The sequence below is a fragment of the Oncorhynchus mykiss genome, chromosome 27 (assembly GCF_013265735.2).
Source record: "Oncorhynchus mykiss isolate Arlee chromosome 27, USDA_OmykA_1.1, whole genome shotgun sequence".
NCBI lineage: Eukaryota > Metazoa > Chordata > Actinopteri > Salmoniformes > Salmonidae > Oncorhynchus > Oncorhynchus mykiss.
The window spans coordinates 18,575,001-18,590,000 of record NC_048591.1 but is presented as its reverse complement, the minus strand read 5'-3'; the positions used below and the strand labels follow the sequence as shown (position 1 = coordinate 18,590,000).

General features: G+C 43.1%; 1 protein-coding gene across 7 annotated transcripts in view; it reads left to right on the top strand.

The window, feature by feature from the left end:
* The window catches only part of LOC110507115 (breast carcinoma-amplified sequence 3), a 353,145-nt gene that overhangs the window by 141,911 nt on the left and 196,234 nt on the right, over positions 1 to 15,000 (top strand). For all 7 annotated transcript variants that reach the window (XM_036965503.1, XM_036965506.1, XM_036965504.1 and 4 more), the window contains 3 exons: positions 11,532 to 11,656; positions 11,996 to 12,161; positions 14,646 to 14,746. In XM_036965503.1, coding sequence (XP_036821398.1) covers positions 11,532 to 11,656; positions 11,996 to 12,161; positions 14,646 to 14,746 — 392 coding nt within the window. The remainder of the gene's footprint in view (positions 1 to 11,531; positions 11,657 to 11,995; positions 12,162 to 14,645; positions 14,747 to 15,000) is intronic.

The window sequence follows — 15,000 nt, the reverse complement described above, 5'->3', positions numbered from 1 at the left end:
TCTCGCTCTCTCTCTCTTTCACTCTCTCGCTCTCTCTCTCGCTCTCTCTCTCTTTCACTCTCTCGCTCTCTCTCTCTTTCACTCTCTCGCTCCCTCTCTCGCTCTCTCTCTCGCTCTCTCTCTCTTTCACTCTCTCTCGCTCTCTCTCTCGCTCTCTCTCTCTTTCACTCTCTCGCTCTCTCTCTCGATCTCTCTCGCTCGCTCTTTTTCTTTCTTTCTCTCGCTCTTTCTTTCTCTCGCTCTCTTTGTTTCTCGCTCTCTCTCGCTCTCTCTCTCTCGCTCTCTTTCTCTCGCTCTCTTTCTCTCGCTCTTTCTTTCTCTCGCTCTCTTTTTCTTTCTTTCTCTCGCTCTCTCTCGCTCTCTTTCTTTCTCGCTCTCTCTCGCTCGACAGTTGTATTAAGAATAACAGCTTGGTTGATCTCATGTTGTTCCCATTGTGTTTTTATTGTTTTGTGGCAATATGATTGAACAATCGGGTGTGCATGCACGTGAGTCCTACATTGCACAAAGGCTGTCCGCTGTGAACAGACGTGTGGCTAATGTGGCTTTAGCCATCCATCTGTTTGTTACTTTTTCTTTGTCAATTATACGATGTAATTGATGAATGTTATGTAATCAGTGATTTGCCTCCCTTTCTGGGAAAACAACGTGGTGCTTATGTGTGAACTTGGAGAATAACATTGTTGTTGATTTGTTATAGGCTTATAATCATTTCCTTGAACTTTGAACATTTTGCAATAAGAGGTGGATTGTATAATCATGAAAAGGCAGTTGGCATTATTTTGTATGTACAGAGATGTTACTATTCATGCATCATTCTGTTTCGAATTCATCTCATTTACTTCAGTTGTGATGAAGGATGCCTACTTTTATACAGCATTGTCATAGCCAATTCTCCTCAAAATGTGAATTACACAGCCGCCGCACAGACCTATATGTTTAATATGACGTTTTTGTCCACTCACCTCAGTTTGGGCCTCAATCTACTGCGAACGACAGAGAACATTACACTTCTCTAAGTTAGCAATGAGTTTTCTAACCATGCAGCTCTCTCTAATACTCATGGATGGCAGAAAGGTCCGTCTCTCTCTGTCAACGCTGTCTTGTGAAATCAGGTGCTTACAAGCTTTTAAAAAGAATCCCCATTATGACAGTCACTTATGGACAGATGATTGAGTGGCTGGGCTCAACGGCGACGCAGTGAACTTTTTTTCCTCCGACTCGCTCTCTCACTCCTCTCTCGTTCCTCCCTCCATTAACTTCAGGAAATTAATAACATGTGGTTCCTTCCCCAAGTATTGACTTTCCTCTCTTGTTGTGGCCAGTAACTCACTCATACTTTTTAATTGAAGCTTGTTTCCCTCTCCTCTCTTAGCTCCCTCCCTCCCAGCCCAGCTAGGCTCTTAGTGAGTTCAGAGAGCGGTATGCTTTTCAAAGATACATCATTAGCATTTGTTAGCATGATGACCCCCCCCCCCCCCCCCCCCACAGTAACAGTAACTGCCTACCTTTTGCTCTGCCTTTGTCTCCATCTCAAGCTAACTAGTTAAATCACTATTGTTCCTGTAACAGCAGGTCCCTGGACTGAGGGCAGAACATATCATTGGTCTAACTTCATCATTTCAATTGTGTTTTATTAACAGTGTTTTGTTTGGATGGGCTGGAGAGGATGTGTGAGATGAGGACCTGGACATGCAACAAGGCCTCTCTTTCTCTCCCATAATGGCTGCCTCCCAAATGGCACCCTATCCCTTATAATATAGTGCATTATAAGAGTGTATATATAGGGAATAGGGTGCCATTTCTGACACACCCAATGACACATACAGTACAGTAGCACGTCTTCCTCTTCCCTGAATAACCTCTTCTCTGACCCCTGATGTTCCCCATCTCCGTATCCCTCCTTTTTTTCAACAGTTTAGGATGGAAGAGTGTGGCGCGTAACCTCTGACCACCGTCCAAGTACATGAGCTCACACTAGACTAGCTGTTAAATATAGACATGGAACCTCCATCTTAGGGCTATTCTAGGGTGGGGCAGGCAGGCAGGAGAAACAACCATCCCACGATAAATCCTTCTCTGAGCATTAGTGTGATGAGGAACATTAGACTTAGAGCGAGGAAGGGGGGTTGAAGTTTCTGATTCTCTGTGTGCATCCCAAATTTCACCCTATTCTCCACATAGTGCACTCTTTATTTTTATTTCACCTTTATTTAACCAGGTAGGCCAGTTGAGAACAAGTTCTCATTTACAGCTGTGACCTGGCCAAGATAAAGCAAAGCAGTGTGACAAAAACATCATCACAGAGTTACACATGGGTTAAACAAACGTAAAGTCAATAACACAATAGAAAAATCTATATGCAGTGTGTGCAAATGTAGTAAGATTAGTGAGGTAAGGCAATAAATAGGCCATAGTGGGGTGCAAAACAGCAAAAATTAACAATATGGGGATAAGGTAGTTGGGTGGGCTATTTACAGATGGGCTGTGTACAGGTGCAGTGATCGGTAAGCTGTTCTGACACAGCTGATGCTTAAAGTTAGTGAGGGAGATATGTCTCCAGTCTCCAGCTTCGTTCCAGTCATTGGCAGCAGAAAACTGGAAGGAAAGGCGGCCAAAGGAGGAGTTGGCTTTGGGGATGACCAGTGAAATATACGGGTGGGTGTTGCTAGGGTAACCAGTGAGCTGAGATAAGTCGGGGCTTTACCTAGCAAAGACTTATAGATGACCTGGAGCCAGTGGGTTTGGCGATGAATATGAAGCGAGGGCCAGCCAACGAGAGCATACAGGTAGCAGTGGTGGGTAGTGTTTGGGGCTTTGGTGACAACGGATGGCACTGTGCTAGACTACATCCAATTTTCTGAGTAGAGTGTTGGAGGCTATTTTGTAAATGACATCACCGAAGTCAAGGATCGGTAGGATGGTCAGTTTTACAAGGGTATGTTTAGTAGCATGAGTGAAGGAGTCTTTGTTGTGAAATAGGAAGCCGATTGTAGAATTCATTTTGGATTGGAGATGCTTAATGTTCAAATGGCCCTGTTCAAAAGTATTGCACCTTATAGGGAATAGGGTTCCATTTGATATTGTTCCATTTGGGAGGCAGCCTCTGATTATTTCGCTGAGATGTTGAAACGGCATTTTAGTCAGTCTTCCCCACTCAGTCCGCTCGACTCCCAAATAGCATCATCATTACAGCCGTCTGTCTGTAGCTCCAGCCTCCTGCCCCAAGGCCACCTCTGTTTTGGAAGGCTGCTGTAAAATAATAAATGTGACGTTGAGGGATGTGTCCTCCACAAGGCTGCCCAAAGCCCTCTCTCTCGCTCTCTTTCTTTTTCTTTTTCTCTCAATTTCTCTCTCTCCCTCCCTCTCCCCATCTCTGTGGTTCTTTCTCTCTCCTCTGTCTTAATGCCCAGCTCCAGTCTCAGCCACTGATACATATTAAACATATGGCCTGGGCTTTGCCACCGCTCCTCTCAACCCCGTTCTGAGTTACACTGGCTGTGTCCCAAATTACACCCTATTCCCTATGTAGTGCCATACTTTTGACCAGAACCCTATGGGCCCTGGTAAATGTGTGTATATAGGGAATATGGTGCCATTTTGAATGGATCCACTGTTCTGCTCTACCCTACCGGTCTTTGCTGCACTTTGTCGCTGGAGGAGGTGACAGAAGTAAGGCTCTATCGTATTTGTTTATGGCGAGGGACAGCCCCCTCCCAACCCTTCAATGGCGCCTCATGTTCGCCACGGCCCTGTAATGCGAAAGGGCTTTGATGGTGGACGTCACAGATTTAATTACGCCCTTGAGGAAAAGCTATTAGCTCAGTCAAAAGTCCTCATTTGTTAAATGAAAAGTGGAAATGACGTACAAGTAGTCTTTTCAGTGAATTAAAGTTGCAGAGAAAATGAAGTCTTCCCAATAGCACAAAATAACATCTCGTGGGGAGGGGGGGGGGGGATTTGGCTTCTGTTTAGTGCCATTCATCTCCCCCTCTCTCCTGTCCCACTCTGTGTATTTATTTATTTATTGTCATTTATTGATACTGGGTTCCACCTTTCTTTCTTTTTTCTCTTTCCTGACCGGTTCCTCTGTACCGTATAGAGTCCAGAGTACTGTCCTGTCTGTCTGTCTGTCTGCCTGTCTGTCGCAGGGTGAAAACCTCAACACTTCAAGTGAGACAGAGAGGAAAGTAATCATTTGAACCTGAGATGAATAACCATTTGCGGTCATTTCTACTAGAACCAAGCTGTGATCCCACTCCCATTAGCAGACAGTGGTAACCCTGTACTCTTCAAAGAGAGAATATGTAGAGTATCTGCAGTGGCTGATCAGTATGGTGTCGCCACAAGGAGAGCTTATCACACAGTCTGTTGTGTGTGCGTGCTTACATGTGTGCAGGCGTACATATGTGTGTGTGTTAGTACCCAGGCCAGCCCTGCAGTTTAGAGTCATGCAGTAGTCTTCTCAGCCACAGTGCCATAAGAGCCGTTTACACTTTTAATTTGTCACTGGGTCTTTCCCCTCAATGCATGAAAGCATGTCGTTTTTATTGAATGTTATTCCTTGATGTATTATTCAAGCCGGCCTCCATCCAAAGACAACCGTGAAAAGTGGGGAGATAAAATACCTTCCTTCACACCACACACAGCGCCGTGTGGCAAACGCGTCAGCCTGAGATTTCACCCCAAAACCAAAGTCAAGCCACTGGAATAGGATTTGTGTTTCCTGGGGATATTGAAACCAGTTGACCACAAAACAAATTCCAGTAAGAGAGAGAGAAGAAGTAGAATGTTGGAGAGATGAAACCCCTCACTAAAGAAGAGTCCGACAGACTCCATCACTCTCACCACTAGCTGTCAAAGACACCACACACACAAATCACAGTGAGCAGTGAAGTGAGATTACATGTTCTATAATGACTAACACATACCCCAACCCTCTTTCCCTCCCTCCCCTAACCATTCACCAGCTCCCTTATCATGTACTCTGTTAAAGAGAGATCCAGAGCACGGAACAGGATTTGTTGAGTTTCCCATCACCATATCAGTCATATTTTGATATGCGGATGTTGTGTTAGAGAGGTTGAGAAACGGGGAGAGAGTGACTGAATAAGAAAACGTAAAGAGAGAATGACTGGAAGAGAAAACGTAGAGAGAGAGTGACTGAATAAGAAAACGTAGAGAGAGAGAGAGTGACTGAATAAGAAAACGTAAAGAGAGAGTGACTGGAAGAGAAAACGTAGAGAGAGTGACTGAATAAGAAAACGTAGAGAGAGAGAGTGACTGGAAGAGAAAACGTAGAGAGTGACTGGAAGAGAAAACGTAGAGAGAGTGACTGGAAGAGAACGTAGAGAGAGTGACTGGAAGAGAAAACGTAGAGAGAGTGACTGGAAGAGAAAACGTAGAGAGAGTGACTGGAAGAGAAAACGTAGAGAGAGTGACTGGAAGAGAAAACGTAGAGAGTGACTGGAAGAGAAAACGTAGAGAGAGTGACTGGAAGAGAAAACGTAGAGAGAGTGACTGGAAGAGAAAACGTAGAGAGAGAGTGACTGGAAGAGAAAACGTAGAGAGAGAGTGACTGAATAAGAAAACGTAGAGAGAGAGTGACTGGAAGAGAACGTAGAGAGAGAGTGACTGAATAAGAAAACGTAAAGAGAGAGTGTGACTGGAAGAGAAAACGTAGAGAGAGTGACTGAATAAGAAAACGTAAAAAGAGAGTGACTGGAAGAGACCTTAGAGAGAGAGAGAGTGACTGAATAAGAAAACATAGAGAGAGAGAGTGACTGGAAGAGAACATGTAGAGAGAGTGAGACTGGAAGAGAAAACGTAGAGAGAGTGACTGGAAGAGAAAACATAGAGAGAGTGACTGGAAGAGAAAACGTAGAGAGAGTGACTGGAAGAGAAAACGTAGAGAGAGTGACTGGAAGAGAAAACGTAGAGAGAGTGACTGGAAGAGAAAACGTAGAGAGAGTGACTGGAAGAGAAAACATAGAGAGAGTGACTGGAAGAGAAAACATAGAGAGAGTGACTGGAAGAGAAAACGTAGAGAGAGTGACTGGAAGAGAAAACGTAGAGAGAGTGACTGGAAGAGAAAACGTAGAGAGAGTGACTGGAAGAGAAAACGTAGAGAGAGTGACTGGAAGAGAAAACATAGAGAGAGTGACTGGAAGAGAAAACGTAGAGAGAGAGAGACTGAATAAGAAAACGTAGAGAGAGAGTGACTGGAAGAGAAAACGTAGAGAGAGTGACTGGAAGAGAAAATGTAGAGAGAGTGACTGGAAGAGAAAATGTAGAGAGAGTGAGTGACTGGAAGAGAAAATGTAGAGAGAGTGACTGGAAGAGAAAATGTAGAGAGAGTGACTGGAAGAGAAAATGTAGAGAGTGACTGGAAGAGAAAACGTAGAGAGAGTGACTGGAAGAGAAAACGTAGAGAGAGTGACTGGAAGAGAAAATGTAGAGAGAGTGACTGGAAGAGAAAATGTAGAGAGAGTGACTGGAAGAGAAAATGTAGAGAGAGTGACTGGAAGAGAAAATGTAGAGAGAGTGACTGGAAGAGAAAATGTAGAGAGTGACTGGAAGAGAAAACGTAGAGAGAGTGACTGGGAAAGAAAACGTAGAGAGAGAGTGACTGAATAAGAAAACGTAGAGAGAGTGACTGAATAAGAACACGTAGAGAGAGAGTGACTGAATAAGAACACGTAGAGAGAGAGAGTGACTGAATAAGAAAACGTAGAGAGAGAGTGACTGGAAGAGAAAACGTAGAGAGAGTGACTGGAAGAGAAAATGCAGAGAGAGAGTGACTGGAAGAGAAAACGTAGAGAGAGTGACTGGAAGAGAAAACGTAGAGGGTGACTGAATAAGAAAACGTAGAGAGAGAGTGTATGGAAGAGAACGTAGAGAGAGAGAGAGAGTGACTGAATAAGAAAACGTAGAGAGAGTGACTGGAAGAGAAAACGTAGAGAGAGAGAGTGACTGAATAAGAAAACGTAGAGAGAGTGACTGGAAGAGAAAACGTAGAGAGAGAGAGACTGAATAAAAAACATAGAGAGAGAGTGACTGGAAGAGAAAACGTAGAGAGAGTGACTGGAAGAGAAAACATAGAGAGAGAGAGAGTGACTGAATAAGAAAACGTAGAGAGAGAGTGACTGGAATCGAACGTAGAGAGAGAGTGACTGGAAGAGAAAATGTAGAGTTCATGGAAGAGAAAATGTAGAGCGAGAGTGACTGGAAGAGAAAACGTAGAGAGAGTGACTGGAAGAGAAAACGTAGAGAGAGTGAGACTGGAAGAGAAAACGTAGAGAGAGTGACTGGAAGAGAAAACGTAGAGAGAGTGACTGGAAGAGAAAATGTAGAGCGAGAGTGACTGGAAGAGAAAACGTAGAGCGAGAGTGACTGGAAGAGAAAACGTAGAGAGAGTGACTGGAAGAGAAAACGTAGAGAGAGAGTGACTGGAAGAGAAAACGTAGAGAGAGTGACTGGAAGAGATAAGGGAGAGCAAGACAGAGGGAAGGCGGAGTGAGAAGGAAGCAGTGTGCTGTGTTGGCTGACCCCTGGCCGTCCGACAGAGGTTCTGCATGTTTTCATAGCTCTGTATCTCCTGGACACGCTGACAGACAGACAGTCGAACAGATGGACAGATCCGAGGAGGCAAGAGGGATGTAGAGTTAGCCAAGGCAATATCCTGACATGGTCTTATCTCTCCATCTCTCCTCTGCTTCCATGGCTTACTGTAGATATTTGGTTATCCAGCCTCACCCCTCACTCTCTCTCTCCAACACTAATAAATACACAGCCAGTAACGCTGTCTAGAGCACCCCGTTCTACCCAGAAACATCCTTCACGCGGTGTCGGCTTAACAAAGACCTCAACATCTCCCCCACGTCCAGGGAGTAATTTACGAGCTGCTGACAGTTTGAAGGGAAGAGGAGGAGGGAGAGTTGAGGCCCACAACAGGTCATTCAACACCTGTTAGTGTGTCACTGAGGCTGAGAGGCCAAGAAGAGTTCAAGTACTGGACAGTATGCCATCACACTGGATTAAATAGAACAGCTCAGGGTACATAGTACTGGACAGTATGCCATCACACTGGATTAAATAGAACAGCTCAGGGTACATAGTACTGGACAGTATGCCATCACACTGGATTAAATATAACAGCTTTGGGTACATAGTACTGGACAGTATGCCATCACACTGGATTAAATAGAACAGCTTTGGGTACATAGTACTGGACAGTATGCCATCACACTGGATTAAATAGAACAGCTTTGGGTACATAGTACTGGACAGTATGCCATCACACTGGATTAAATAGAACAGCTTTGGGTACATAGTACTGGACAGTATGCCATCACACTGGATTAAATAGAACAGCTCAGGGTACATAGTACTGGACAGTATGCCATCACACTGGATTAAATAGAACAGCTCAGGGTACATAGTACTGGACAGTATGCCATCACACTGGATTAAATATAACAGCTTTGGGTATATAGTACTGGACAGTATGCCATCACACTGGATTAAATATAACAGCTCAGGGTACATAGTACTGGACAGTATGCCATCACACTGGATTAAATAGAACAGCTCAGGGTACATAGTACTGGACAGTATGCCATCACACTGGATTAAATAGAACAGCTCAGGGTACATAGTACTGGACAGTATGCCATCACACTGGATTAAATATAACAGCTTTGGGTACATAGTACTGGACAGTATGCCATCACACTGGATTAAATAGAACAGCTTTGGGTACATAGTACTGGACAGTATGCCATCACACTGGATTAAATAGAACAGCTTTGGGTACATAGTACTGGACAGTATGCCATCACACTGGATTAAATAGAACAGCTTTGGGTATATAGTACTGGACAGTATGCCATCACACTGGATTAAATATAACAGCTTTGGGTACATAGTACTGGACAGTATGCCATCACACTGGATTAAATAGAACAGCTCAGGGTACATAGTACTGGACAGTATGCCATCACACTGGATTAAATAGAACAGCTCAGGGTACATAGTACTGGACAGTATGCCATCACACTGGATTAAATATAACAGCTTTGGGTATATAGTACTGGACAGTATGCCATCACACTGGATTAAATATAACAGCTCAGGGTACATAGTACTGGACAGTATGCCATCACACTGGATTAAATATAACAGCTTTGGGTACATAGTACTGGACAGTATGCCATCACACTGGATTAAATAGAACAGCTTTGGGTACATAGTACTGGACAGTATGCCATCACACTGGATTAAATAGAACAGCTCAGGGTACATAGTACTGGACAGTATGCCATCACACTGGATTAAATAGAACAGCTCTGGGTATATAGTACTGGACAGTATGCCATCACACTGGATTAAATAGAACAGCTTTGGGTACATAGTACTGGACAGTATGCCATCACACTGGATTAAATAGAACAGCTCTGGGTACATAGTACTGGACAGTATGCCATCACACTGGATTAAATAGAACAGCTCAGGGTACATAGTACTGGACAGTATGCCATCACACTGGATTAAATATAACAGCTTTGGGTACATAGTACTGGACAGTATGCCATCACACTGGATTAAATAGAACAGCTCTGGGTACATAGTACTGGACAGTATGCCATCACACTGGATTAAATAGAACAGTTTGGGTACATAGTACTGGACAGTATGCCATCACACTGGATTAAATATAACAGCTTTGGGTACATAGTACTGGACAGTATGCCATCACACTGGATTAAATAGAACAGCTCTGGGTACATAGTACTGGACAGTATGCCATCACACTGGATTAAATAGAACAGTTTGGGTACATAGTACTGGACAGTATGCCATCACACTGGATTAAATAGAACAGCTCAGGGTACATAGTACTGGACAGTATGCCATCACACTGGATTAAATAGAACAGCTTTGGGTACATAGTATTGAAAATCTTTGAGAAATGTATATCGTAATTATATTTTCTGGTTATTTTGAAGTGAATTGTTGAATATTACATAATTTAATTATATAGAATTTTCGTGTTCCAAAATGTTGGACTGTGTGTGTGGTACAGTTGGTTGTGCGTGTTCAAGCGGGCTGGCGTGAGTTTGTGTATGTGTTAGTGAGTTCTTCGTGGTTAGATCAGAGGTGAACCTCTCCTGTGGGACTGTGTTAGTGTCAGACTGTGTTAGTGTGTCAGACTGTGTCAGGCCCTTCAGCCTCCATCCCTTCCTCCGGGGGTTTTACTGTCCACCTTGGTTATAGAGCTGGACAATAATACCAGGCTGCTCCGCTACTGTTCTCTGATCAATAGCATATGCAGCCCTATCACCATACTGAACTTTTCCTGTGTTCTCTTTCATCCAAACGGTCCTGACATGTCTGAATAATCCAATAACTCCCAGTAAATTCTCTCAAACGGTGAACTCAAAGTGAGACGAGGGGAAGCAGCTGGAAGACTAGCAGCATTCGAGGCACGTGTTCAAGCAAGTGATAACCATTATGGCATCCTCAAGTATTCGCTGAAACTTTTTTCTATTCATGTGTGTTTGTGTTTGTGTGTGTGTGCGTGGCACGTGTATTAGTGTGTGGACACACATACACAAACACACACACCCAGTCCTCTGTACAGTCCATGGTCAGGCCAGCCTGTAATGGTTTGAGTGTACATGGCGTGCTTCATGACAAAAGGAAGGATGTAATCAACTAGCAGCACATGCAACACAGGCTTTAAAATACCATGGACATCCTCTACAGAGCTGCAGTCCTGATCTACTGGCATGGGAATGCACACTCACACACACGCTATGCCGTTCAGACTGCGGGAACCCTGTATTGAATGAGGGAGGAAATATCCTGTATTAGGTCTAATGATGTTTTTAATTTGCTGAATAGTAGAGACCAGTACATAAATAATTTGTTCAGACACGAGCACAGTGAAATTGGAGACAATTCAGAGCAAATATATATATTTTGTTACCAATGTACTTAATTTTAAGTCGCCCTCATCTCTTTTTTTTGCTAAATTGCCTGAAGTGTAATTGTGTTAAAAGCTTGGCTTGTTTTCTGTTCACAGATGTGGCAGTGTTTGAACTTAATATCTCAAACCAGATTTGGCATCATTCTCACTACAACATTTGGCAACAATTCTCTCTCCTCATTCTTTCTTTAACTACAGCTTTAGTTCATCTAACAACTCAAACCGCCAGCCTTTATCTTCTCTAAGAGGAGTACCCTGTGTCTGTGTCCCCTCGGCTGGGATTCCTACCCACTCAACCTCTCGCTCCCTCGCTCTCTCTCTCTCTCTCTCTCTCTCTCTCTCTCTCTCTCTCTCTCTCTGTCTCTCTCTCTCTCTCTCTCTCTCTCTCTCTCTCTGTCTCTCTCTCTGTCTCTCTCTCTCTCTGTCTCTCTCTCTGTCTCTCTCTCTCTCTCTCTCTCTCTCTCTCTCTCTCTCTCTCTCTCGCTCTCTCGCTCTCGCTCTCTCGCTCATTCTCTCTCGCTCTTTTTCTCCCCCCATGCAGCAAAGCCAAGCCTCTCCCTCAGATCTCCCCCAGTAAGTCCAGTGGAGGAGAGTTCTGTGTGGCTGCTGTCTTTGCTGCCTCACGCTCATGGTACATGACCAACCCCAACATGAAGAGAGAGAAAGGTGAGGGGCTGTAAAGGCTCATCATTAGATTCCACTAGTGCATTAGTATCCTAGCTGTTACCCCCAAAACCATCATCACACTAAAACACTTTCATTTTGTTTTAATTTGGTAATTTAAAAGTTCAAAATCTGTAGGAGAATCGTAAATACCATTGGCCTGGAAACTTTACTCTGGGTGTCAACCCCTCTTAGCCCCCTGTGTAGACGCAACATTAAGGTCAGGGAAGTAGGAACCCACTCAGTGAGATGCTGGGCATAGTAGACAAAACACTTAGCTAAGTCACAACAACGTGCTCCTCTTACTCCGTAACGTTAACCTGTTGACCTCCTGTTACTCAGACCAGTCCAGCCGGTCAGTGGTGGAGTCCCTCTACATCCTCAGTTGCTATGGCACCCTGGTGGAGCACGTCCTGGAGCCTCGGCCAATCAGCACGGCCCAGAAGATCAGCGATGACACACCCCTGGAGCTCAACACATGTCCACGGGCCTGCTGGAGCCTGGCCAGGTAACTGACCCTTCCTAACACACACACACACACGTACACATATACACACACATATACGCACACACACACACATCAGTGGCGGTCTGTGTGGTTTAAGATTAGGGAGGACATTTTTTTTAATGAGCATGGCCTTATTTCTATTACATCATATTGAATAACTTCATTCATCCAGTTCAATGTAACATTGATAGGTTTAGGCTGCTACATGATACTCTAATTTTCCTATACCCATTATGAGGTTGCTACAACCTAGCCTATGAATGAAAGTTTACAACGTAGGTGCACACAGGTCGAGAGACAAATTTAAGATGACAGTGACACATTCCATACCGCCTCGCACACTTGCCTGCATCTAGCATATCTAATCATAACCATCTAGCATATCTAATAATAACCATCTAGCATATCTAATCATAATCATCTAGCATATCTAATCATAACCATCTAGCATATCTAATCATAACCATCTAGCATATCTAATAATAACCATCTAGCATATCTAATAATAACCATCTAGCATATCTAATAATAACCATCTAGCATATCTAATCATAACCATTTAGCATATCTAATCATAACCATCTAGCATATCTAATAATAACCATCTAGCATATCTAATCATAACCATCTAGCATATCTAATAATAACCATCTAGCATATCTAATCATAACCATCTAGCATATCTAATAATAACCATCTAGCATATCTAATCATAACCATCTAGCATATCTAATAATAACCATCTAGCATATCTAATCATAACCATCTAGCATATCTAATCATAACCATCTAGCATATCTAATAATAACCATCTAGCATATCTAATCATAACCATCTAGCATATCTAATAATAACCATCTAGCATATCTAATCATAACCATCAGCCTACATTGTTGTCCCCATATTAGCTAAAGTACCATCCTAGTCAACATAGCTAATATAACTCATGCGTTAGTAAACCCGCTACAATTATGCTGTAACATGTATAGTCACTAAGCAGTTACACCGGCGGTCCCCGGTGGCAATACATTAATAAAACCAAAAACTCACTTTTACTTGGAAGAGTTCTAGTGTTGTGTTGGATGGTCATAGCCAGCTAGCTAACATAGAATCCTTCTGTTTGAGCCGGGTGTTTAAGTAACTGAACTAGCATTTGCTAGCTAAGGAAGTGAAACTGAAAAAAAATTACACTCTTGCTTGTCCTTCATTTTTGAGAAATTAATTTGTTGAAACCAGTTCAGCTATTGTCCTTCTCTCTCTTTGAGTCAACTACTCACCAAATGTTATGCACTGCAGTGCTAGCTAGATGTAGCTTATGCTTTCAGTACTAGATTCATTCTCTGATCCTTTGATTGGGTGGACAACGTGTCAGTTCATGCTGCAAAAGCTCTGATAGGTTGGAGGATGTCCTCCGGAAGTTGTCATAGTTACTGTGTAAGTCTATGGAAGGAGGTGAGAACCATGGGCCTCCTAGGTTTTGTATTGAAGGCAATGTACCCAGAGGAGGACGGAAGCTAGCTGTCCTCCGGCTACACCATGGTGCTACCCTACAGTGTGCTGTTGAGGCTACTGTAGACCTTCATTGGAAAACAGTGTGTTTTAATCAATTTGGTGACGTGAATATATTTCAGTATAGTTTTATCTAAAAAGGATAACTTTCAATGTTTTAAAATGTATCTCTTTATGAAATTCACTGAGGAGGATGGTCCTCCCCTTCTCTGAGGAGCCTCCACTGACACACACACATGCGCGCGCACACACACACACACACACACACACACACACACACACACACACACACACACACACACACACACACACACACAGTTTTCCCTGCTCTGTTAAGCTGTGGTTCATGTTATGAAGATTTACATACAGTAATATATTGTACACTTATACAGTTGTGTGTGTGTGATTTATACAGTAGTGTGTGTGACATTATCATAGTAAACTGCTTTTTTTTATAAGAGTCATATATGTTCTAACATATTGTATGTATAACCTAGTTATAAAAGAATATTGGATACAGTGAAAACATATTATGCTGCAGAATCCCATTCATCCATGTCAAATGAGCAGCTGGAACCAGATATAAAGTTCTGCTGCTGTGGCCCAGTTCTCTGTGATCAGACTACCGCTATGTTGAACAAAACACATGTGATGTTCATGTACATACAGTACTGTATGTAACTACTATAGTATACACACCTTCATATGTTATATCTGTCTCTGTACTGCCAGGCTCCAGGTACCACAGTCTATTTATACACCCAGCAGGGGCACTGGTCTATACATCTGGCCCTCAATCTGCAGCCTTTGTTTGACCAGAGCTCTATTTTGTAATTGTGGATTACCAAAAGTGTCCTAAATGGTTAAAAGTAGTGCACTACATTGGGAATATGGTGCCATTTGGGACACCTACTGATATTTTATTCTCTGTAATTGAGTTGTGTGTTTCTCTCCTATGTTGTTTGGTTGTTACAGGACTCCACTGTGGAATGAGCTGCAGCCTCCCTTTCTCTCCAACCACCCTCTGGTGCTGGCCTCTGACCTGGTGCAATATTACCAATACCTCCTGGCTGGATGTAAGTATTATACACTGTGTGTGTGTGTACTCTTCTCTGTATGTGTAAATAAGTACTCTGTACGTGTGTGTGTGTACCAAGCTCCATTAGACCTGTGCCAGAGCTGAAGGACTCTCTATGGGAGATTGTCTTCACCCACTTATTGGTGACATGCTGAGGAGTAGGACCCTTTTAGCCATTACTTCCCTGTTCCCTCTTAAAACCTGTTGCGACTCTAGGGGCAGTATTTTAATTTTTGGAAAAAAAAACGTTCC